Source organism: Littorina saxatilis, linkage group LG5, assembly GCF_037325665.1.
Source record: "Littorina saxatilis isolate snail1 linkage group LG5, US_GU_Lsax_2.0, whole genome shotgun sequence".
Taxonomy (NCBI): Eukaryota; Metazoa; Mollusca; class Gastropoda; order Littorinimorpha; family Littorinidae; genus Littorina; species Littorina saxatilis.
This window is the reverse complement of record NC_090249.1, coordinates 28,708,360-28,733,092: the sequence shown is the minus strand read 5'-3', so window position 1 is coordinate 28,733,092 and position 24,733 is coordinate 28,708,360. Positions and strand designations below refer to the sequence as shown.

Genomic DNA, 24,733 nt, shown 5'->3' with positions numbered 1-24,733 from the left:
AGCGTATTTTAAACTCATTCTGTCCTATTTATACCGGATATCTAAATTAAAAATGTCTGTTGACACTAATCCTATGACAGTCATTGTTTGTGCTAAGTTTAGTTCGTTTCCTTTAGCAGGGATGTAATACAAATGACAACTCTTTTTGTATGTTCAGAATGCACTTGTGCGCTTGCTGACGAAACCGGAACTGGAAAGAGCACGTGACGCATTTCGCATCCTAGACACGGACATGGATGGACGCATCACCAAGGCAACAGCACATGACGCCCTGGACAGAAACTCCAGAAGGAGCGGCTACTACCCTGACGAGACGATGATGTACATTGATGAAGATCTAGATCAGTAAGGTTTTTTTCAATCGTATCAGTTTCTGTACATTTTCATGGCAATGTGTGAATGCATAAGAGTTGTTCTTTGGTACTGGTGACAGAAAGGGGGAAAAGTGGTCAAAATTCAAATCTCTAGTTTTGTTTTTGAAATATTGCTTTTCATAAAGCAGAAATACTGTAGTATCTGTTGTACATAAGAAAAAATCACTGGTTCACATGGTTCCTACATAATCTAAGTTTTAATGCTGGTTCTTGTGTGTCTGTGTGTATGTTTGTATGATGACGATAGGACCCGAAACGGCTGCACGGACTGAGACAGGAATTGCAGAGAATGTTCTTTGCCACTCGAGTCGTGTCATAGGGTACTTTTGGAATAGCAAATTTGAAAGGATTCTTCAAAAACCGGCGGAAAACATTATATACCCTGTGAGCTATCGAGGATCCTCCCCGTCTGGGCTGTCGAAACATGGTCTTGTTAAGACGTTTTCAAATGCGGTTAACGGGGAGATACACTCGAAGCACATTTAGCGAAGTTATGTTGCCAAATCATCAAAGATCAACATTTCACTACACGGATCGGGCGGGGATGTAGCTCAGTCGGTAGCGCGCTGGATTTGTATCCAGTTGGCCGCTGTCAGCGTGAGTTCGTCCCCACGTTCGGCGAGAGATTTATTTCTCAGAGTCAACTTTGTGTGCAGACTCTCCTCGGTGTCCGAACACCCCCGTGTGTACACGCAAGCACAAGATGAAGTGCGCACGAAAAAGATCCTGTAATCCATGTCAGAGTTCGGTGGGTTATAGAAACACGAAAATACCCAGCATGCTTCCTCCAAAAACGGCGTATGGCTGCCTAAATGGCGGGGTAAAAAACGGTCATACACGTAAAATTCCACTCGTGCAAAAAACACGAGTGTACGTGGGAGTTTTAGCCCACGAACGCAGAAGAAGAAGAAGAAGACTACACGGATCGATGCACACAGTCGAAATAGATGTGACTTTCACACGACCGAAGACTACTTACTAGCAGACTAGCAGACGACAAGATCTAAATATTTAGATCAGTGAGAGCAATCCGTTGAAGAACAGTTACTCCGCTTATTCGTCTTCAGTTAAGCTTATTTCCCCTGCCATAAGTTTCCTTGCAGATCTGCAGTCGCGTAGTGAAATGAACTAGTGTCATCGGAAGATTCTTCTCAGTCAATGATCAAAGCACAGTAAGTTCTATGCTGACAAAAGTCACTTTCGGACAACACGACGATTGACTTAATTTATGAGCCCAAAGGTAACAATATCGACAAGAATGTACGCATTTGACATTAAATGAAACATTCATAGACAGTTTCCAACTCACCAGATCTGCCAAAGAGCCGTCATTCGTGAAAAAAACGATGATTTTAATCAGACAGGTATCGGAAACAAGTCTTGGTCACCTGCGTTATTCCTTCCGAGGCGACGTGACGGCGCCACATTTGTTTGTTTATGGCTGTTTATCGCGAAACAACACAGTTGAAATTTGTGTGTAAAATACCACAAATGTGTGGTGAATCAGTTCGTCATCTGCGTTTCGATGGTAATTCAGTCAGATTGGAGTTACTTTGAATCGAAGGCGAGGGTAACCTGCGTTATTTGTGTGACGGCGTGAACAAATTTGATTGCAATATTTTATACAGAAAGTAAATTTCAATGATTCTGGCTCAGACTTGTAGATCTGTTATGCAGTGTTTTGGTAGTGTATCTGCTTTTCTGCTATGAAGCTCATTTGGAGTGATACGCTGATCGAAGTGGGGTACCCTATGTGGGACATCAGCCGTATGCAGATTACGCCTCAGAACACTCTCGCATTTCACAAAGACAACAATAATTTGCAACATTTCAAGAACTGCATCAGTTTTATTAGATACTATTTCAACAAAAACAGCACAAACACGACTATTATCAACAACACAGAACGGGAGGTAAGTCTTCAAAGACGCACCAAGTGTGCGTTCCCATTTTTGGACGCCATTTTTGCTAGCATTTTCACAGTAAATCTTAATATTTCCATATCTATTGAATGATTTTGGTATTTTCTTTGATTGTGCCGATTCTTCTATCTCTCTGGCATGTACTGGGTGCTTTGTGACCAGTTTCTCCCCTAGACTGTATTGAAAAAATGCGTCCGTGTGAGCTGACCCCCACTTGTGACCAGTAGCAAAGAACAACTCATTTATTTTTTATCAGTAACTGCCAGCTTTACTTTCGTCAGCATATAATTGTACTTGATTCATGTTGATTCCACATTTTCTTTTTAAAGTCGTGTATTAGGTTTAACCAGCCATACTGTGGCGGTTGTTCGTTTTCTTATGGTGCTTTCTTTTGTTGTCGCCTTGTTGAAGCTGAAGAGTAACATATTTTCCTAGTTGAGTATCGTTTGAAAAAAAGAAGGGTACACGCATAATATACAGCCCTGGTTGAGCTTTTATTAGCCTGGATAGTGTTCCCTGATGTGAGGCAGTGTATTTGTCTCCTACGGCTTCTACCCGTTAAGCATTGAAGACAAACGAAGACTTCTCTTCTTGACCCTGTATTCCAAAGCAATTTCTGACGTCATAAGTGAAACAGATAAAAAAATAAATTAAAAAAACACACACGTCATAATGCGAAGCACACGTCACGTAAAACATTGTGTCACATCTGCCAGGAACTGACAAAGAATTTCGAAAAAGAAATCTGTCTCGGTGACTTCGTCATATCAGCAGAAGAAAATCAATCGTAAGGTCACCGCTAGGCTGTGCATGTATCAGTGTCGGATCTCATTATTACCCACATATTAATGTGTACTTGTCTCTCTACAGATCCATATCCTGGATGGAATTTCTTCAGGACCGAGCCATCTACATCATAGCAGAGCGACCATGCCTGCAAGCCTCACCTCTAGGCTACAGCACCACGCGACGAGGGTCCAATCGCTCCTCTCTCGCTGTTGCCTCCTCTCTCCCCGTCACGCCAATCACCAAGACCCCGCCTCTTCCACGCGGACTTGGAAAGGGCGTGGCGAAAGACGCGGCTCGTCCTGCGGCTGCATCGGTTCCAAACACTCCTAGGGGCAAGCATGAAGCTGGTGGTGCCTTTCGTCATTCAGACGGAGCTGCTCAAGGGTTTAAAGCCTTTCCTGGTAACATACACGTTTCTGCCGCATACGGAAGCGAGCAAGGCTCGGCGCAGCATCATCATAATTCAAACAAACCAGGGCCTACAAGTCCAGCGAAGAGACAATCCGCAGGGTTTCCCCTTCTCCCTCCCCCACCCCCTTCCTCAAGAGCTGGCTCCTCCCACCACGCGCACAGGGGATCATCATCTGTGCCTTCCACGCCTGTCAAGAAATCCGCCCCCGAGTTCCAGCCGCACCAATCAGGTTTAGTTTCCTCTGCTAGCCCCGCCTACTCTGACCAACCCACCCACCGAGGATCCAACCACTCTACCGGTTCGTCTGGATCACGTTTGTCAGGTGGCTCTGACACTAGGACATCCTCGGGCTACAGTGACCAGCAGTCTGGAATTCCCGGCAATCCTTTTCGTCGAGAAAGCTCAGGCAGCACCAGACGATTTGCTCAAGGTGAATCTGGCACCGCTCCGGGAAATGGAATCAGTCACGTGACAAGCAAGCCACCAATGGGGAGCGGTCCTGGCAGAGCTGTGGCAGCGCCACCTTACGGTAAACTGGTGGAGAGAGTGCAAAAGGGAGAGTATCGGCAGGGCCAGGCTCGTTCCATGTATCTGGTTTCTGACTCCGCCTGTGCCCAAATCACGCCCTCTTTTGGTCATGTGACGACAGACAGCAGTACAGGCCGGCGTCCGCTTTCGCTTGTGTAATGCAGGCATTAGTATGACTGTATTGATATAAATTGATGAAAGAGAGGACTTTAGCATCATTGCTAATTGAGAAAGTAGTAGGACATTTTTAAAAATCTTGTGTCTAAAACCAGTTGACAGTTTCAAGTGTTTATGAGAGAGAGAGAGAACTCAGAACTCAGAACTTTATTACATAAGGATAAAGGTTTTAGGCTTAGCCCAAGGACTACTAAAGTAGCCTAATCTTTCAACCTGTCCTTGGAACACATACAGAGAATAATTGTAAACGAAAGCAAAGACTGCGCACATACACACACACACACACACACACACATACAAACACACACACACACACAGCACGTATACACACACACGCACACACAAACTCACACTCGCTTACCCACACACACACACACACATATACACACACACATGCTCGCGCGTGAACGTGCGCTCGTATACCTACACACATGCACATGCTATCCTTTCATACCTAAAATTAACAGTATCTCATCAAAGTATTAAACTAATACAACATCAAATAATGGTCGAGTATAAACAGAAAAAACAAAAACACTTAAGAGCATTGCATACATTATCCGAGTACACAATGGAAACTAGACATCAGGGGCAGTTTATAGTGTGATCAAATGTGTGTGCAACTGCCTTTTAAAGGCCTTTAAGGATGCGGATCGTTGGATTTCTATTGGCAAAGAATTCCACAGAGATGATCCTGAAAAAGCTAAGCTGGATTTATAAAGATCTATACGAGGAATTGGAGGAAGTAAATTTTGAGACCCATACCTCTTCGTAACATGTGTAAAATAGGTTTGCACATAACTGGGCACATCACCATGAACTAATTTATACATAAAGACAGCCTTATTGTATGCAAGGTGGGTTTTTAGGGGAAGGAAATTAAGGCTGTTTAACTTCATTTCTGTAGACATGTGCGATTCATACAGGATAAGTTTTGCAGCACGACGGTACAAAGAATTGAGTTTTAATAAGTGAACATCACTGCAGCCATCCCACAATGTCGAAGCAAAATTAATATGAGGCATTATATGAGCATGAACGAACATTTTTAATGTTTCAGACTTCGCATAATGTTTGAGTTTTGACAACAAATACAAATTCCTTGATAACACTTTGCAGAGGTTGCTTATGTGTGTTTGCCATTTCATTTCTTCATCAACAGTTACACCAATTATGCGATGTTCTTTAACTTGCTGTATTTGAGTTGTACCTAAGGACAGTTGTAATTTAAGAGGACTTATCTGATGCTTTTGTCTTGTGGTAATAACAATGCTTTTAGTTTTTTCTGGGTGCAGTATCATGGCATTTGATGTGCACCATTTCGCAACTTCGTCCAAAGTGTTCTGCAGGGAAGAATTTACTGATTCCAACGAGGTGTTACTGGTATGAATAGACGAATCGTCTGCAAAAAACTTGCATTTGACTTTATCATCCGCTACATGTAAAGGCAAATCATTAACGTAAATACAAAAGAGAATAGGTCCTAATACAGACCCTTGAGGGACGCCATGTCTTACTAGCGCAGTAGACGAATTCTGGCATTGTAGAGTGACATACTGTGTCCGGTCAGCAAGATACGATTTAAAGAAGTCACAGACCGAATCGTTTCTCACATAATAGTGTAATTTTTTCAGCAATATGGAATGATCGACTAAGTCAAATGCTTTCTTAAAATCCAAAAACAATCCTCCTGTAACTTCAGACTAGTCTTGTTCATTGCTGACAGCCAAGCTTCACAGAGAGACATAAGAGCTGTGTGGCAAGAATGCTTGGACCGAAAACCGGATTGAAACTGATGGAACAAATTTTGTTCTTCCATGTAAGCAAGAAGATGCTTGTGCACATGCCTTTCTAATGGTTTTGACAAAACAGGCAGCACAGAAATGGGTCTAAAATTACTTGGGTCTGAGAGATCTTTACATTTTGGAAGGGGTATGACTTTGGCGCTTTTCAATTTAGACGGAAAAAAGTTCTGCTCAATACTAAGGTTATATACGAACGTGAGCGAATCCACAATATACGGTAGAGAAAGCTTAGCTTCAATAACTTCACGGGTATTTTATCAGGACCCATAGACTTTTTATTCTCCAGGTTTTCAATAAATGTTCCGACTTCATGAACTGCAATCGGAGGAATGATAAACACTTCATTGTTTATTCTGTTCCGCTGACAGTATTCATCCAATTTTTCAAAACAGTCATCTGTATCCGGAGAATTTGTTTCTGCCACAGAAGCCTTCAATTTATCCGCTAAAGATATAAAATTCTTCCGCAGATAGTTTTGTTAGATTAGCAGTTGACTTTTTCCTAGAGAGAGAGAGAGAGAGAGAGAGAGAGAGAGAGAGAGAGAGAGAGAGAGAGAGAGAGAGAGAGAGAGAGAGAGAGAGAGAGAGAGAGAGAGAGAGAGAGAGAGAGATTTGCTCGTGCGGTGAAATACTATTACTTGTATTTAGTTCTGTTATCAGCAATATATTATCTACAGAGGTCACGTGTAGGTGGGTTTTTCTTCTTCTGATTTTGTCTTTGCAGGAAGTAAACAAAATGAAGACTTGTATTCTAATACTTGATTGTATCCTTTTGTGCATGTTTGGTATGTAATTTTTTTAAAGCTATACATGTACAGATTAATTTAATGATTGTTATAAGCATCTGCACCCAATAATTTAAAACCTTTGTGCAACTGTTTGCATGTGTGTGTGTCAACTTGAATCAACAGTAAAGATCCATTTTGAAAGAAAAAATAATCAAGAAATGAAAACAAAGTCATAAAGAAAAGATTATAAAACCAGAAGTGCAAAGGTGACAGGCATAACATGTACACAGTCATTTGTTTAAATAAAACAAACACATAGTTTCTTTTGAGCCATACTTTATTTGTTATAAATGGTTGAATCGTGCAAGTACCAATACTGTAATGCTGCTTTTTCCTTTCAAACCCATTGTATGGCAATATACAGAGGATTACTCTGTACAGTAACTTCATAGCCACAGAAAATGGCAGAATGAACATACGTGCTCTGTAGCACTATGGTAGCATGATTTTACAAATTGATTTTGCATGCAGACCATAAAGTTTTAAATTTGAATTAAAGAATGCAAGATGATGATTACACATGAACCAGTAAATAAATACGCAGTAAACCAAGTTTGAATGCAATGAACATATGTGAAACTGGAAACTTTACTTCATTAACAAAATGTAAAATTTTCAAATCACCAACATGTATAATTTTTTATTTTTCACTGAGACACTCTCTCTATTACACACACACACACTCTCCTTCTTTCTCTCTCTCGCTGCAATTTGCATTTAAACAAAATGTAGACACGTGTAAGACTACACACATTCACAGAAAATATCATACGATACAGTCAGTCCTATGACACTGCTTTTTGAAAGTCATTCATTTCATCTAAACGCATATCAGAGAGTCAGTGCATGCTGCTTGAAATACAGTGCAAAGCACATTTGACTAGCTGAACAATCACAATGCAAAAAAACACACTTGTACTCTCTCATCACGTCTAAAGGCACGATGGTAAATCCTTGCAACATCTGTAAACGGTTTTTGAGACTTCAGTCTTTAATAGGTCAAAGTACAGGAATTACATCACACAACTGAACACAGGAGGGCAATAAAGAACCATGACCAAATGAGGCAGAGGGCTACTGAAAAGACCCAAGAAATAAAGGGGTGTAAGCGCTCTAGATATAGAAGATGTGCAAAAAGAGTAAGTGAGATCTATGTGGAACCAATCTCCTGGCACCTGAGAGAATAACAAGCATTGAAATGAACCATTGTTTGAATGCTTGTTATTCTCTCAGGTGCCAGGAGACTGGTTCCGCACAACTCTCTCTCTTGCTCATCCTGCACAAGTCATTAAAGCGCTTACGTCCCTTTGCTTTTTGGAACGGAGGAGTACTGTTTCTTGATCCAGTCACAAATGCTCTCACAGTCTCTCTTTCACTCCTTTTTACACCTGCTGTCAAACTTTGCTTTCGATACAAGAACACCAAGACAAAAGAAACGATTATAAATAACATTATATTCATACACAAAACTTCCTCCTGTTTTCATAACATTGACCACAGAAACATCAAAACAAGGTGTGCATTCAGGGATGTCATTTGGCAGCGACAGTCGGTGAAAATAATACCGGGTGTTACAGCAGAATTGCTAAAGTTTTTCACAGTGGTTGGAAGTTGATGCCAAGAACTGCGTTTAACTTTCCATTCCCAAGGCCAATTTCGCGAATAAGCCAAAGAAAATAACTCTTACCAGCATCCCTGGTGTTTCTGAGCATTGGTATCCATTCACTTGTCCGATCCTCTGTGTGTACTTCATTGGCTAATGAGATGATCTATATGCTGTTGCTCCCTTAGAAAACATTTTTGAACGTCAAAACAGTCAACGAGGAAATATCCAACTATTGCAGGCTACACTCTTCAGGATGGTTTGCTCTGCCCAGGAAAGTAAGCGGAGGCAAGAGGGGGCTGTGACGTCTTTGGCACGATCATCTGCTGACTCATTCTCACAGAGGACATCGGAGCATGGGGAGGATTGGAGGAGAGATGGGAGGGGAGGGACGAGAGATGGGAGGGTAGGGAGGAGGGCTGGGAGGAAAGGGGAGGGTGGTGCGCATGAGGGTGGGAAGGATGTGAAGCTGGCGGCGAGTTACTGTGGTTCACTAGGCCCCGAACTTGAATGGCGTCCTCCCGCTTCTGGAAGTATTTGGGGTCCAGAGGTGGGTCGCTGCACCGAATAAAGAAGACAAAAGGAATGAAACTGACAGTTCTACTTATGTACATAAGTCACTTTGTACCAAGAAACATCTTTGTTAAGGTTAAATTTTAAGCTACGTAAACTATTTTTAAATGAATAAAATCAGCGAAGGCAATAAAGAAATACAAACACAAACACGTGGACATATGCTAAAACAGACTGACACACACACAAAGGAGTTTGCACTAACAAAACAGACACACACACACACAGTTGCACACACACACACACACAGTTGCACATACACACACACACATTTACAATCATGCTCTTTACTCACTTTTCCTTGTCGGCGGAGTGTGCGGAGGCAGGAGAACTGTGGTTGCTGCCTTGGGGTCGAATCTCTTCAGGGATGGGTGGCGGGGGCCCGATACGACTAGACGCAGGCACAGGGAGACCACTCCTGCGAGGAGCCCCTTGATTCGGGTTGTATTGCACCTTAGAGTACAAAGAGATGTCAATATGGGCAGTTACTACAGTTCATTGTCTTCTTTTTTTTAAAGGGGCTGGCATTTTGATTGTGAGGGTAACACTTTGAGAGCTGTGCCATAACCCCAAACAAAAGCTCACACGCATGCACACAGAGACAGAGACATACATCATTCATGAAAACACACACACACATTCATCGGAAATGACTGTCAGGATTTTTAAATGGTGGGGTAGAGTAAGAGCCCCTTTTACAGGCGAGGTGAGGCAAGTACCACGCTGCCAATCAGCTTTAATGTGCCATCAGGACGAACAACTAACTCTGATGTTTATGTTATGCATCGCTCAATATGATACCCTTTTCTTTTGAAAATATGCACACCGGGGCCAACTTTGCTTGCTGGTCACTGGAAGTGTTCGCTAAGCCAAACTCATGTGACCTTAATCAAAACACGTTGTGAGTGATCCCTACGAGCCAGAGATCATTGCCACAACTAGTCGTGAACTTCGATGAACTTGTGAACGCTGATTTTCTAAAAAAAAAAGGGCTATCATATTGAGCACACACTGCATCACATTTACATCAGAGTTAGTTGTTTGTCCTCATCGCAGGTTAAAGCCGACTGGCAGTGAGGTACTTGCTTTGCCTCGTTTTGAAAAGCTTTCCCCTGTAAAAGGGGCTCCTACTCTACCAGACAGATAAAATCCTGACAGAGTTATTTCCGAACATCATCTATTCTAACACAAACAAAAACATATTATTCGTGCAAACTCATACACACAGAACAACAAAACCCCACAAAAATCCCCAATCATATTTAAGAGCAGCGGCAGACACTTTTAAAATGTACAAAGTGCAGAAGACTTAGACAAGGAAGCCAGTACCTGTGGCTGTCTATGGGGTTGTGGGTATGGCTGAGGCACTCCTACAGCAGGGTGAATGCCGTTCCTCGGGTGACTATCGCCGCGAGAGCCTGCTGACCCATAACTGGAGGCACTGAAATTGTGCTGAAAAGTGAGAGTAAAAAAGATGGTAATTTAAAAAGAGTTCTTTTCAGCCACATAACAGAGTGTACAGTCCAAACTGCCATAGCGACCACCTCTCCATAATGACAACCTGTTCATAATGACCACCCCAAAGGATCCTGGGCGACTCATTTTCTATATAATTCACTTTTCCATCGCGACCACCTTTCTTTAACGATCACTTTTGGTCCGTCCCTTTGATGGTCATTATAGATAGGTTCGACTGTACGAAATTTGGGCTGCGAAATACCAAACTGAAAATTTGAAAAGGTTCTTTTGCAGTGATATTAATTAGGTGAAGTTGACTTCATTAGGTCTCCTTCAAGAAGCTTGCTGAACGAAGCCTTTGCACATAATTTTTGGTAACAAGATTTTGCAAAGTCTTTGCAAAGTCCATGTCAGGAGCAATTAAGGTAGGCCACCACATTGAAGCATGTGTGGCATAAGAACACAAAAACTGCTTTTACAGTTAGTTGGCTTCTTTGATAATTTGCAAAGAAGGGTTGCTAAGAATGGTCACAGTTACTGTTAGCAATCCCACAAGGGGCAAGACTGACCAGCGCAGCAGAGGGAGGGCGGACAGAGGAGGTGGTGGAGGGCATCTCAAAAGGCCCCAGTCGATGGCTCATTAGCTGCTGCTCGTTGATCTGCTTGTTCAGCCACTGGATCACTGGAATCAATACAAGTATGACATAGTTTAAGCAATACAGTGGAATCTCCCTTCAAAACAGGTAAAGACCTGAAAACATTTGAGATAATCAAGTTTTAAAAAGGAGTGAGATTACGAACAGAAAGTCTGAGAAAACAGGGTCATGAAAGGGAGGGAGTCTTATATTGAGGGGTCTTAAAAGAGGGGGGGGGGGGGGGGGGGGTTCATTGTAGTAAGACATAAGACATAAGATCATTTGTTGTCCATACAATTAATTACAATGGATGGAAAAGCATGGTTCATCTGCTCTTAAAACAACCAAAACAACATATCACAACAACCTTAAAAACCAAAAATAAGAACAATAAAACATATGAAGTAAGAACACCCAAAGTACTCCAGTACTCAGTTTTCATTCAGAAAAGTTCCTGTTAAAAACTCCTGAACTCAATTCTCTGTCGAGCCTTTGGACTACTTACAACAAACATGAAAAGTTGCCAAAACAGAACTGTATCATTGGTTGTAATATCTCCTCAGGTCTGATGACGACAACAGCAGCAGCAACAACAGCATGTTCAGCTAATGTATTACTGAGAGCTGAACAATACGAACATACACAGTTCTAAATAAAATCCAATGGGGCTTGAACACTAGAGAATGATCCTTTCAAAGTTTCTGAGATTCATGAATCTTGTGCATGTTTGAACACACTTGCGCATCTGTTCATCATCCTTCAAATGAGCGGTAGGAGCATACACTCACCATTCTCATTTGTTTTGAGCAGTTTTCTGCACTCCTCCAGTTTCTGTGTAGTGCTGTCCAGGTTCTCATTCAAAGACTTGCTCTGCAGAGGTAAGAAGAAAACAAGAGTTCTGAGTATTCTCATCAAGATTATATTTTACGGGTTGTAAAATGAGTCATAAAAAATGTGTGAGTCTATGAAGTACTGTACCAGAAAAAAAATCTGAAAACACCAGCATTGAGGCATACTGACTGGCTGACAAGATTTTTTCCAAAAGAAATGAAGGATATTCTGTAACCGCTGTTTGGACGTGGTGTGATTGGTTGGTGTGACATAATGACAGATTGCTGTGAGAACCAGGTTTTAAAACTTTAAAAAAGAATTGCTCCTTTCGATGGCTGGCGTTATCCCTGTGAAAGCTAGATCATGTTGTTGAGTGCATTAGCGTATATGATGATATAAATTCAGGAACTTTCAAACACCACAAAATCAAAGATACATCACTAATGTAATACATATGTTAGAGATGTTCTGTAGACTAGCATCTTGCAGCAATGGGTTGCAAACAAGACTGTAGCGTTTTATGTTGTATGTTGTAATACTGTGATACACCACACCCGAGTTTCTTGTCTTGAGATAATAAAGTTTTCTATGTCTATGTCTATGCCTCTCACCTCATCCAGTTTGTGTTTGAGCGTGTCTTTGGTGGAGGCCAGGTCCTCTCTCAGTGACTCCAGCTCCTTGTTCTTCTCACCCAGCAGTCGTTCCTGCTCTTGGGCCACTTGTGTGCGTAACTTTACCTGGCCGTCACACACATTCATAATTATCAATCATGAAAAAAAAACTGCCACAGTTGTTTTGGGTCACTTTTTTTCTTTCTATTCCCTGTCTTAGAATATATTTTTGAAAGTATGGCATACAAAAATCCATAATTGAGGTTGTAGCTTTTGCTCACCCCCTGATCAGAGGTAGAATCTTGGCCCTGATGCAATATTTTGCAGCCAGTTCAGCTTGTTATTCAGAATATAGCTTTCACATCCCTGACACAGACTTAAGACATTCAGAATAATCGCATATTCTCATGCACCCATGCACAGTCAAGGGTGTTGGAACAGAGAAATCTTGACACTGAAATTCTTTCTTCAAGACATCATATAATACACTGGAAGCTGGAAGCTCACCTTAGCATGATAATCCTTTATCTGAGCTTGCAGTTTTTTGATAATCTCGTTGCCTTTTTTCAGCTCGTCGCCCATGGCCCTGACCTTGCCTTCCAGCTTTGCTACTTCCTTGCCGCGCTTCTCAAGGTCTTCTTCAAGCTTACGCTGAAACAAGAAGAGATACACTGCTTTCTGTAATACAGATCAATTTTATACTCAATGACTATAAAAACAAGTTAGTTTTCCCAAACCTGATTAAATTAGGATGTTGTGTTATTACAAGGATCACCACAAAGCACACACACAAACACCAAAAACAAACAAACAAAAATCCTCACCGATGCCTGTGAAACACAGAATCAATGCGTTATATGAACATATTTTGTACATAGAGAATACTACATGGCTTGCTGTGTCGTACCAGATTTACACGAGTTGTTTTTTTAAATATTGAACTGCGAGCGAAAGCGAGCTGTTCACTATTTGAAAAAGCAACGAGTGTAAATCTGGTACGAAACAGCAAGCCATGTAGTATTCTGTTTATCCTACATACTGTACTTACTTGTATTTTACTGAAAATGTCCTGCAGTCGAGGCAGCTAAATTGAAGACGCTTGTTTTGGAACCTCGATCTCTTCTAAAGCCTCGTGTAATCTATTACGTCAAAGTAAAGAAACGTCACTCTGAAAGTGTGGCGTGACAAGTTAGTTCTAAAACTTCATCGAGGGTAATTATCGAGCGCAATTTTTCTTCTCCTATAATCAGGGATGTCGTTAGGCGTCGGACATCGGACATTTTACGATGAAAATCCCCAAATGTCCGATTCACATTGCCGCATGTCGGTCAGATGTCCTATCGTTTTAGCCTGAGCGTGGTCATTGTCCGATATGTACTCCATTCCTTCGGACAGCGCGATATTCGTTAATTTTCATTTCAAGATACAAATCTTCTAAAAGACCGAACGCTCTCGTGTTCAGCTGACACTGAAGTTGCCAGTGCCGCGTGCGGATCTTTTCTTTTGTCGGGAATTCCCGAACCGTTTGCGGTATGCGCCGTTTGTGGATTATTGTTAGATCAGTGCATGCTACAGGAGTACGGGAGACAACTCCAACTGACTAAATGTGTCGTCTGCTTTTGTTTTCGATACAAGACGAAGCACTGAATTATGCCGCTGAAAAAAAACTAAAGCCTGCAAAAGATCAGCATTGGATCAAACCGATCATTTAGTTTTTCAACTTTTATCCAAATCATGCAGTTTGTAATCAAAGTAAGAGCTCTGAAGTAGTTCATGTCGGTTTCTTTTTTGTGGTTTCTTTGAAACTAAACAAATACAACATTATACGCACACTGTGTTGGTGTATGTACTATATTATGTGCGTGTTCTACAGCGCGCGCGCGTGGGTGTGTGTGTGTGCGCATGACTTTGGAACAATTCCATGGAATGTGTTATAAGCTGTTTGGCGCAAATTCATAATGTCCTATTACACTTTCTGAAAGCGGTCAAATGTCCTATTAATGCTGAAGAACTCAGGACATTTGTCCTATAGGTATGAATTTGTAGCAACATCCCTGTATAATGACGTTTGTCTCGGTGACTTTGGCATCATAAGCAGAGGAAAAACAGGTCCCTGCCAGTCTTGCTTGACATGACCTCATTTACATGATATACACACGTGTGATTTGAACGATTATCTCACGAGTGTCTCTCTCACGTATGTAGGATAAAATATATTTTCATGTAATCTTTTCCACCTTCCACCGTTGAGCAGCCAAGCTTCAATTTGTTAAACAGTAAAACTAAAATCAAGACAGTGTGCAAAGAGATGGAGAAAAGTGCCAGTGAAGCTCACCTTGGACTCTTGATGTGAGGTCAAGAGGTCAGTGGATCGTGTCACGACATGCTCTTTGTCCTTGACCTCTTGCTCTAGCACTGCGACGCGAGTCTGTAGTTGGCTCACAAGCTGAGCAAAATGAAACAAAACATTTTCATAGAATGTTTCAATGAAGTCTATCTTGCCACAAACATTAAGAAAAAGGAAGCCGTTATAACAATAACCTGAGAAGAAATGTTTAACTTTAAGTCAATTTTCAATGAAAACTTTTTTTCCTCCATCGGAATGAGCTTCTGTATATACAGTAAAACCTGTCTCTAACGGACACCCTTGGGGAATGGTAATAGTGTCCCTATTAGACAGGTGTCCCTTCTTCACAGGTGGAGGGGCCGGGGCAATATTTTACAAAGAGCATGTAAGTCCTGTAGTATGTATTTATTGGATTGAACATGAGACTCACTGAAAATGTGAGTAAACAAATGATACATGTATTATGTAGCAAACAACAACAACAACAACATCCCCCCCCCCCCCCCTCCCCACCTACCCCGTTCCCTACACACACTGTGCATTCAAACTTACGCAAGTCAGACGTCACAAAGCTAAAAATAGCTGACTCTTCATCAGTCATTCAACGGGAAATTCCGCAGTGTGTCTCGACCAAATTGGGTCAGCTCTTGTTTCATTCAGTTTTTCTAGTCTCAGCATAAATGCATGGAACAGAAATTTAGCTGTGTTAACTATTGTTTCCTTCGAACGATTGCTTACAAAGAGAGAGAGATCGAGAGAGAGAGATTAGTAGGAGGGGGGAAGGGGGGAGTGGTAAATGATAAATGGTTGCCATACCACTCCCATACCACGTTGTTCAGGTCTTCATATTGCGTTTTCCGACGTTTCACAGTTTTTTGGTCGATTCGCGCACCTGACTCCCACTCCTTCATCACGTCTTCTTTTTCCGATTTGATCCTCGCGATCTGTGTTTTACCACATCCCATCTCCTTCGCCACATCTCGGCATGATTGGCCGCTATCTAGTTTTTTCAAGGCAGCGACACGCTGGAGATTCCATTTTCAAACACAGTAGTCTACTGTTGCTTTTGGTTGTGACTGTATCCACAATGCGGAAAAGCGAAAGTGAGCGAAGCGAAAGTGAGTGAGCAAAAGTGGGTCTCCATCTAAACAAGCCACTGATTGGTCAGAAAAGGGACAGGACAACCAATCAACAACCATTTGTGCTACGGCTACGGCTGCCGAGCACTGACTGCATAACAGTCGAGTTTTCGAAGTTGCGTTTTTATGTACGTTGTGTCCGTTTGTGACAGTGTTTACACTTCCTACGGTCCGAAAAATCGTGTCCGCGTCCGTAAGTGGCAGGTGTCCGCCCGTTAAAGGTTAGTTATTGTTGAAATCGTGTTCGTGCCATGATAAACTGTCCGTATGTAGCAGGTGGCCGTTACAACAAGGGTCCGCTAGACTCAGGTTTTACTGTATGTTAAAACATTTTTTGCATTTTTATCTTTCTTTGTTTTTTTTCATGTACCCCCATGGAGTTTCTTGAATAAATTCTTTGCCTTACCTTGCATTGCCTATTCAAGACTCGCACAAATCAAAATATACAATACATACTTTAATACTGCAATGGTAAAAAAGAAAGATCTCTTAAAATTTAGAATTGCACCATGATACAATTGTCAAGCTGTGACTTGGTTTCACATCCATTCAAAGAACCTTGGCCTTGTTTCAAGATAACAGCAGCATTGAATCAGGCAGAGCAGCCTCACCTTGTCCTTTTCATGTGTGTCAGAGTCGAGCGAAGTGTTGTGCTTTCTGAGTGATGCCACGTCTTGCTTAGTGCGAGCAGCCTCATCTTCTGCTACGGACAGCTTGGACTTAAGTTCTCTTATCAGCGACTCTGACTTGTACTTCTTGTCTGTCAGCTCCTGAAAACAAAGTGAACCAATTATGAATAAAGCTGGATCATCCTGTCACAACGATCAAGTCACACATTTTGAGTTTAGAACAGTTAATGTTAATTTGTCTTCTCTTTTTCGAATGTGAATACCCAGATGTCTTGCAATCAGAATCACGTGGTCAAGTATCAACAATTGTTCTAGCTGAGCATTCCAGGAAGTCGTTGATTGTACATCATCATTTAAATCCAGAAATACATCAGCTGCATCTGGGAGGTAGGGGTAAAATTAAGAGTTTCAGGGAAATAAAGTACTTTTCAATAGAGGAGCTGCGGTCAAAACTGATGAGACAATGGTCGGTGTATGGCGCAACTATATGATTGTGAATGCATGGCAGGAAGGCCGTTGCTACCTTGTTTGCAGCTTCTAGCTCATACAGTCGACTCTCCATCTGTTTGACGATCTTGGTGTGAGCCTGTTCCATCTCTTTCCTGTCCCGCTCCTGTCTTTGCTGCCAGCTGCCTTGATTCTGAAAACATAAAGCCAGTATCAGAACAAGCTCACTTTTAGTCAAGTGCCAGCACTCTCTTTTGCTGAAAAGCTCCTGGTAAGGTTGATGTGGTTCTGTTGATAAACAGAATTTTAAATTGGGTATGTGTTATTCATATATTGAACACAAGATGAATACCCGCTTCTCCGGGAACGGCTTCGCCGAGAAGAAGTAGAGCCAAATACCCGGCTTTGCCAGGGACCCGGCTTTGCCGGGTGTATGACGGCTTCGCCGGCGCACCGTACGAAGGAAGGGAGATAAACGCGCAAAACACTGGAGAAGATAAGGAAGAGTTACTGGGAATGGATGTACAGAAAAACCAAAATCGGTTCAGCGCTGCGCGCTGAGAGCACGCACATATTCAAAATTTTCCATGATTGTGTCCGAGGTCTATCTGAATATGCCCACCAAATTTGAAGCAGATCCATCGAGAACTTTGGCCGTGAATCGTGAACACACAGACAGACAGACAGACCCACGAGACAAATTTTCCCATGTTGACAAATAGGCCAGTCACTAGCGAGCGGTGTGTTTGGAACATGTGTACGAGTATGTGTGGAACATTTGCATCAATAAAAGAGAGAGTATTACAACCAATACAAACCCGACAGTTATTTCCGGAGATCGTCTATTTCGTCAAACTATCCATAACATAACTGTTCTGTGTTCAGGACCATACCGTCTCTAATTTCTTCATATCATGTTTATTTGAACAAATAGTTATTTCAGCAGCAAAAACTGACACTGAGGCCTTTTATGCACCCCAGGGTTTTTTTAACGGAAGAAAGCAGCGATGATTAAGACCATGTAGAGCAGCTCTAGTGTTTATTTGGATCTAACTTTTATTACAAACCTGAAGTGATTTTTCTCTTTCCACAGAAAGCTCCTCTTTATGCCTGGCTTTCATATCAGTGATCCTGGCGTTCCACTCTGCTTTCATTGATTCCAGCTCTGTAGATTTCTTGGACTGTGACTGCAACAAGCAAAATGGAGCAAGTAAGCTTGGTTTCCAGTACTGTATGTTGATGGAGGGTTGAACATGGATGTTTCATTCTCTACAAAACAACCAAACTCCATAGACAACACACACACTTGCGTGGGTGAAAACACACGCTCTCTCACTCGACCACACATACAGCAGCATGCGTGAGTATTTAAATCATTGCAAGTAAGCAATATATATATAGATATATATATATATACATGCTAGTCGGGTTTAGTCTTGTCCCGACTCTTATGGAACCTAATGACATGAGAGAAGTTGCTTTTGGTAGATTTAGCTGAATGTAACAATGCCTCAAACACCACGAGTAACTTGGCAGTACCAAACATAGTTGACTTTCAAGTGTATCTAACCTCCTGTGCCTGGTGCAGTCTCTGAGACAGATCCGTGCTGGTGTGTTCAAGCTTCTGCTGCAGCAAGCTGTTGGTGTCCTGCAAGCATAAAACACACATTTTGTCATTTCGGCACAACGCACACATCCATTCTCCCTCAAAAAGAAAAAGTTCCATTTAAAATGTGTTGAACAGGCAAAACCAACCCCGTTTCAAATTCAAGGGGGAGTAACTGTGCTAAGATGACATTCAGACATAATGCATGGCTTCATATAAGCTCTCTCCTGACCAAATCTGTAAAAAGCAAGACCTATTTGTAAATGTGCCATGATTTGTTACCTCCCTGGAAGACAATTAACAAAACAGAAAGCAAAGAAAACAAATGAAAGTGAAAGGAAAGAGAGCTCTCTTCTAACAACAACTTTACAGAAAGTACAGCATGTCAAAAACAACTGCAGGTCACTAGTAGACTACTAGTACACTGTTTGGTAAGTACCCTCTTTGCTCATAATTCACTGGGAGTGGGATAAAATATTCAAGGTTTTTTTTTTACACATTCAAACTGTGAACCCCCAGCCTTATTCCTCCCTCCCCCTTCTTTTGTGAAAGGAAATAAAGTTGATTTTCCAATTAACTAACTAGAAAAGCCATTTGAACATTCAAAATTAAGAGAAAACAAGTCGCGTAAGGCGAAAATACAACATTTAGTCAAGCTCAGTCGAACTCACAGAATGAAACTGAACGCATTGCATTTTTTTCCGCAAGACCGTACACTCGTAGCATCGTCTGTCCACCGCTCGTGGCAAAGGCAGTGAAATTAACAATCCAGAAAAGCGCGGTAGCGGTTGCGCTGAGGAGGATAGCACGCTTTTCTCTATCTCTATTCTTTTTAACTATCTGAACGTGTTTTTAATCCAAACATATCATATCTATATGTTTTTTGAATCAGGAACGGACAAGGAATAATAATAATAATAATAAGAAGAAGAACATTTATATAGCGCTAAATCAAAAACTTTCGTTAAAAAGGCTTGCTCTAAGCGCTTGACATCTAAACTAAAACGTCATTCACACTCTTTACAATGATGTACAAGAACTTCATGTCACACTCTTTCATTCAGTATAGCACCATTCACACAGTTGTTATTCTGTACAAGACAATAAGTTAGTCTAACATTTAGAATGTTCATAAGATGAAAACAAGAGAAAACCAGACTGATTAAAACAACTGCTTAGTGCTAACAAAGCATGAATCTTAATGATAACGTAATACATGTTTAACTGTTAAGACCATAAAAAACCTATATGCTAAAATAACTTCGAACTTTTAAGAACTTCTTATAAGATACACAGCACATCTAGATAAACACCAGAATGATAAAACAAAAGGCAACTCGTTAAAACTATTAAATGCATCAATGTCTAAAACACGAAAGACTCAAATATAAGATACACAATTCTCTAGAATAAGATGAAATTGTTTTTAAATCGATTTCAGAAATTTTAATTTTTATATTTTTAATTTTCAGAGCTTGTTTTTAATCCGAATATAACATATTTATATGTTTTTGGAATCAGAAAATAATGAAGAATACGATAAACGTAATTTTGGATCGTTTTATAAACAAATAATTTTAATTACAATTTTCTGATTTTTAATGACCAAAGTCATTAATTAATTTTTAAGCCTCCAAGCTGAAATGCAATACCAAAGTCCGGCCTTCGTCGAAGATTGCTTGGCCAAAATTTCAATCAATTTGATTGAAAAATAAGGGTGTGACAGTGCCGCCTCAACTTTTACAAAATGCCGGATATGACGTCATCAAAGACATTTATCAAAAAAATGAAAAAAACGCCTGGGGATATTATACCCAGAAACTCTCATGAAAAATTTCATAAAGATCGGTCCAGTAGTTTACTCTGAATCGCTCTACACTCTGACCCTCGTCTCGATTCCCCCCTCTATGTTAAAACATTTAGTCAAAACTTGACTAATAATGTAAAAAGGAAAGAAAAGGTACATTAGTTCACATATGAATCACTAGCTAATTACCTTCAACTGTTTGAGACAATCAGCCAGATACTTCTTGATGTCAGAATCGGAGCCTGACACAAACTTGAGGGAGAGATGAATGAGGTGCTTGAAAGGGTTGGTTTCCACTACACTCAGAACTGCCGTCGATCTCTCCCCATTGCCCATGCTGTTCATGGTAAAGTGCAGCACAAACCTAAAACACAAAACAAAAGTTTCTGTTACATTTGTGCCTCTTAACATCATCATCTTCCTTCTATCATATGGACCTCTTTGCAATAAACAGCCACAAGGTCAGGTGCAATGTAAAGTTAACAAAGTCATGAACAACTTCTTGCTCTCGACTGATAATGTTAAGAACTGATAGAAGTTTTAGACTTCAGCTATATATATTGTATCACATGTAATTGCATTCTATATATATGTGTGTGTGTGTGTGAGAGAGAGAGGGAGGGAGGGAGAGAGAGAGGAGAGGAGGGAGAGAGAGAGAGAGAGAGAGAGAGAGAGAGAGAGAGAGAGAGAGAGAGAGAGAGAGAGAGAGAGAGAGAGAGAGAGGGGAATGTGTGTTTGAGTGCATGTACCAATTCTTTCTCAGGACAGAATGTACACGTACTTGATTTCTAATGGTGCTTCCTGATCATCAAACAAACAAGCCCTGGATACAGTGATTTTGTAAAAAGATGTTCCCATTTTTAAGACCTCGATATTTTGATATTTCTTGTTCATAATTTTTTGTAAATTTACCTCCCTTTTAACTTTAAGACTCTCTCTTGCTCAACCCTATTTGGACGACATTATCTCACATCTATAATAAAAAAATTTAAAAAGCGCTCCCATGCGGTCAACACATGTGCCGGAAACCGGCAAGCAACAGTAACGGCCTCGGCATTCAAAACATTGATTGGGTAAAATATTGTGGATAGTACTTGTAGCAAGATTTTGGACAGGAGCAGAGTAACCGTAGGCGCTGAGTGACGCATTTTGCTACCGGAAAAATCCGGTATCTGTTCAGAAAGAGTTAAGACCTGATTTTCTCAGATTTTTGGAGGTCCTTAAAGGGAGGTGCCACTGTACTAACAGTGGCATATCAGCTGATTAGTTAAGACCACAGAGTAAAGATACATACTTGGGAGAGTCCCTATGTTCTTCCTGCACACACGTGTTTAGCAGATCCATGAACTTTTGCGGGAAAGAGGAAAAGTCCACCAGCAAACCTTGCTGCACCTTCAAACTGAAATTCATAAAACAAAAATATTCAAGATCAATAATATAACATGAGTATGTTAAACATAAACTTGGGTTAATCATTTTGATTTACAGGGATTGTGCATATCTGATGCACTTGAAGATTCGCTGACGTGTTGTTTTTCTCTCCATTACTTGGTTAGAAATTAGAATCCTGTGAGGAAAATGCATATATATATAATATATATATCAGTGTGGGTAGTTTGACAAGAAAGATGGTTGTATTCTGGTGAGGAGAGTGTATAAGTCTTGGGTGACTGTTTTGTTTGTCTTTTGTTTGTTTATGATGGTGCCTGTTTCCTCAATATGTTAAGATTGCTCTGTGTCTGTTACAATTGTTCCCCATATGTACGCCTCAAGTATTTTATTAATAGCATGATCCCTGCATTTAGGAAAACGAAAAGCACAGATGATTCATACAAGAAAACAGGATGTTGTAACAAGTAATGTTGTAAAGTATAGCTTAATGGAAGAATACAACTAGATTAGATCATAGATCTATGTAGATGTAACCACTTGAAGTTGAAATAGAAATGGACTGAACCATCTCTAATCAAAATACAAATGCTATCCTCTGCTCTGAGTAACATTACTAATAATGAACCTTTACTAAGTTAGAGCTTTAAAAAAAAAGAAGAAACAGAAAGGGAAAAAGATAGAAGAATTTAAGAGCAAAGAATACATCATACACCGATACAGGGTTATGAAAAACGACATTTGTCCATAAATCAATAACAAGATCCGACAATAAATAATGAAAGCATAAAATAAAGATTAAACTTAAAGAAAGAAAGCAAAAAATATATATAATTATATCACCTTTGAAAATCCTCCTCGCCAATGCATAGGGTGTACAAGAAGAATAGATCTTTCTCATCCGTCAAACGCACCAGCAGTTCCTGTCAAAAAAGCATCGGCAGTGAAACATTTAAGACACATTTCTGTTTGTTGCATTCAGATAATTAAGTTTTATTGAATCGAATTATTGAATTGAATTGAATGTACTAAAACATACATTATGTATATACTATATATAAACACATTTATTAAAGCAAGTTTCTGAGAAAAAAAGCTTTATTCTAAATAAATGAATTCATATCTCACGTCTGTCACTTCCCCAAACTGATTTTTCCCCAACTAAAGGAAATCATTTAATGTGGTCAGCTGATTTTGATTTAATTTAAAAAACCCAAACAAGATAACACTATTATCATAATGCCAATGTCGTACTCATTATACTTAGTCATGATTAAAAGCTGTGCCTGAAAATAATAAAGTTACCTTCTTTGTTAGTGGATTAGACATGGTCCGTAGTTCCATACGCAGGTTGATGGACGCTCTCCTGCAAGAGTACAAATTTATTCAGGATCACCTACTGTAACTGTAAGTGAAAGATAGCATCATTGATTAATTATTCGTAAATTATACCACTAACCAGTATACTGACCCTCTGCCCACTGTGTTATCGTTAGTACTACACGTACTACTAGTAGCTTTATCAGAAATTGAAAGCAAAACAATCTCTGAAAGTGAAATAAACATATAATTATAATCAATAAGTTTATGGTGCAAGTATAACATTAACACACGACCATGATGTAGTGATGTACACTATAAACTGAGGAATTTAACCAGAATGCAAGATTCATTTTTGTCAATGGAGGACACATGTCAAATAATTGAACAGGGAAATGACACACGTTCATGTCTCTGGTAGTGGTAGTATAAAAGCCTATGTATTTGAATAATGGAAATGTTTAAGTGTCTTTACAACTTGAGAACTTTGAAGTTTGTGACCACCACTACCAGTACCACCCACCACCCCCACACATGCTATTTTATTGTTTCGAAAGGCATTCAAGTTCTTCAACTTCATGTTTACAATTTTAGTTTACGTTCAGCAAAGTAACAACTGACATGAACACAAAGACGTTCAGTGAGAACCCACGATCCAAGAGAGAGAGAGAGAGAGAGAGAGAGAGAGAGAGAGAGAGAGAGAGAGAGAGAGAGAGAGAGAGAGAGAGAGAGAGAGAGAGAGAGATCAAATCGAATCAAATCAAATTTTATTTTTCGAGGGTTGTGGCATAAGCAATACAACAAGCTTTTTTTCAACCAGCCCTCGCCCAGAGAGGGGACTAATGAGTAATCTAATCACATATTTACACGGATAAGCGAGAGAGAGAGAGAGAGAGAGAGAGGGAGAGAGAGAGAGAGAGAGAGAGAGAGAGAGAGAGAGAGATCAAATCAAATTTTATTTTTCGAGGGTTGTGGCATAAGCAACACAACGAGCTTTTTTTCAACCAGCCCTCGCCCAGAGAGGGGACTAATCTAATCACATCTTTACACGGATATTAACGTAGAAAAAGAGAGAGAGAGAGAGAGAGAGAGAGAGAGAGAGAGAGAGAGAGAGAGAGAGAGAGAGAGAGAGAGAGAGAGAGAGAGAGAGAGATTACCTGTCTTCCTTGTCCTGACATTTTACGACCACTGGCAGTCGTTTAGAATATAGTTCATCCATGTTTGAAGTATCGACTTTCCAACTGAGCCTTGAGAGTTGAGCCTATTTCAGCGATTTTGCACTCTGGCTCAAACAAGCCACTTTTCAATGTCAGTCGACTCAAGTGTCACAAAATCACATTCACAACAGAATCAGTGCTTTTACTTTTACAGTTTTAGTTTACTTCACGAAAAAATACCAGAACTTACACTAAAATGTTAGTTTAGTAACGTTCATAGCAAAAAACGTTCACTTTTGTCACAAGGGCATACCAATAAAGCGAAAAAGGTTTCACAGACACAAGTACATCTGTCTTGCTACCCGCGTTGACAAAAATGTGTCCATA

At 40.5% G+C, this 24,733-nt stretch overlaps 3 protein-coding genes across 3 annotated transcripts in view; 2 read left to right on the top strand and 1 right to left on the bottom strand.

Annotated features, from left to right (window-relative positions):
* LOC138966783 (uncharacterized) overlaps positions 1 to 7,347 on the top strand; it is a 19,632-nt gene extending 12,285 nt beyond the window's left edge. Inside the window, exons 5-6 of the mRNA XM_070339120.1 lie at positions 158 to 345; positions 3,167 to 7,347. Of these exons, the coding sequence (XP_070195221.1) occupies positions 158 to 345; positions 3,167 to 4,184 (1,206 nt within the window). The 3' untranslated portion in view covers positions 4,185 to 7,347. The remainder of the gene's footprint in view (positions 1 to 157; positions 346 to 3,166) is intronic.
* The window catches only part of LOC138966786 (pre-mRNA-splicing factor 38A-like), a 325,120-nt gene that overhangs the window by 59,160 nt on the left and 241,227 nt on the right, over positions 1 to 24,733 (top strand). The gene's annotated exons all lie outside the window — the stretch shown is intronic.
* Positions 7,054 to 24,733, bottom strand: LOC138966782 (spindle assembly abnormal protein 6 homolog). The gene is made up of 17 exons (XM_070339119.1): positions 24,347 to 24,733; positions 23,175 to 23,235; positions 22,713 to 22,792; positions 21,775 to 21,879; positions 20,670 to 20,844; positions 18,638 to 18,715; positions 18,135 to 18,254; positions 17,144 to 17,260; positions 16,603 to 16,761; positions 14,841 to 14,951; positions 13,013 to 13,156; positions 12,506 to 12,631; positions 11,852 to 11,933; positions 10,998 to 11,110; positions 10,300 to 10,422; positions 9,266 to 9,423; positions 7,054 to 8,955 (listed from the first exon to the last, which is right to left on the bottom strand). Exons 1-17 carry the CDS (start codon positions 24,406 to 24,408, stop codon positions 8,649 to 8,651), a joined length of 2,121 nt encoding a protein of 706 aa, XP_070195220.1. The 5' UTR covers positions 24,409 to 24,733; the 3' UTR covers positions 7,054 to 8,648.

Bases quoted from the DNA above. Each gene is read 5' to 3' on its own strand.
- LOC138966782 (XM_070339119.1), bottom strand. From the start codon at position 24,408: ATGGATGAACTATATTCTAAACGACTGCCAGTGGTCGTAAAATGTCAG. The intron at 22,793-23,174 runs GTAACTTTATTA...CTTTTTTGACAG, and splicing joins CTAATCCACTAACAAAGAAG to GAACTGCTGGTGCGTTTGAC. The intron at 12,632-13,012 runs GTGAGCTTCCAG...TGTGACGGCCAG, and splicing joins TAAAGGATTATCATGCTAAG to GTAAAGTTACGCACACAAGT.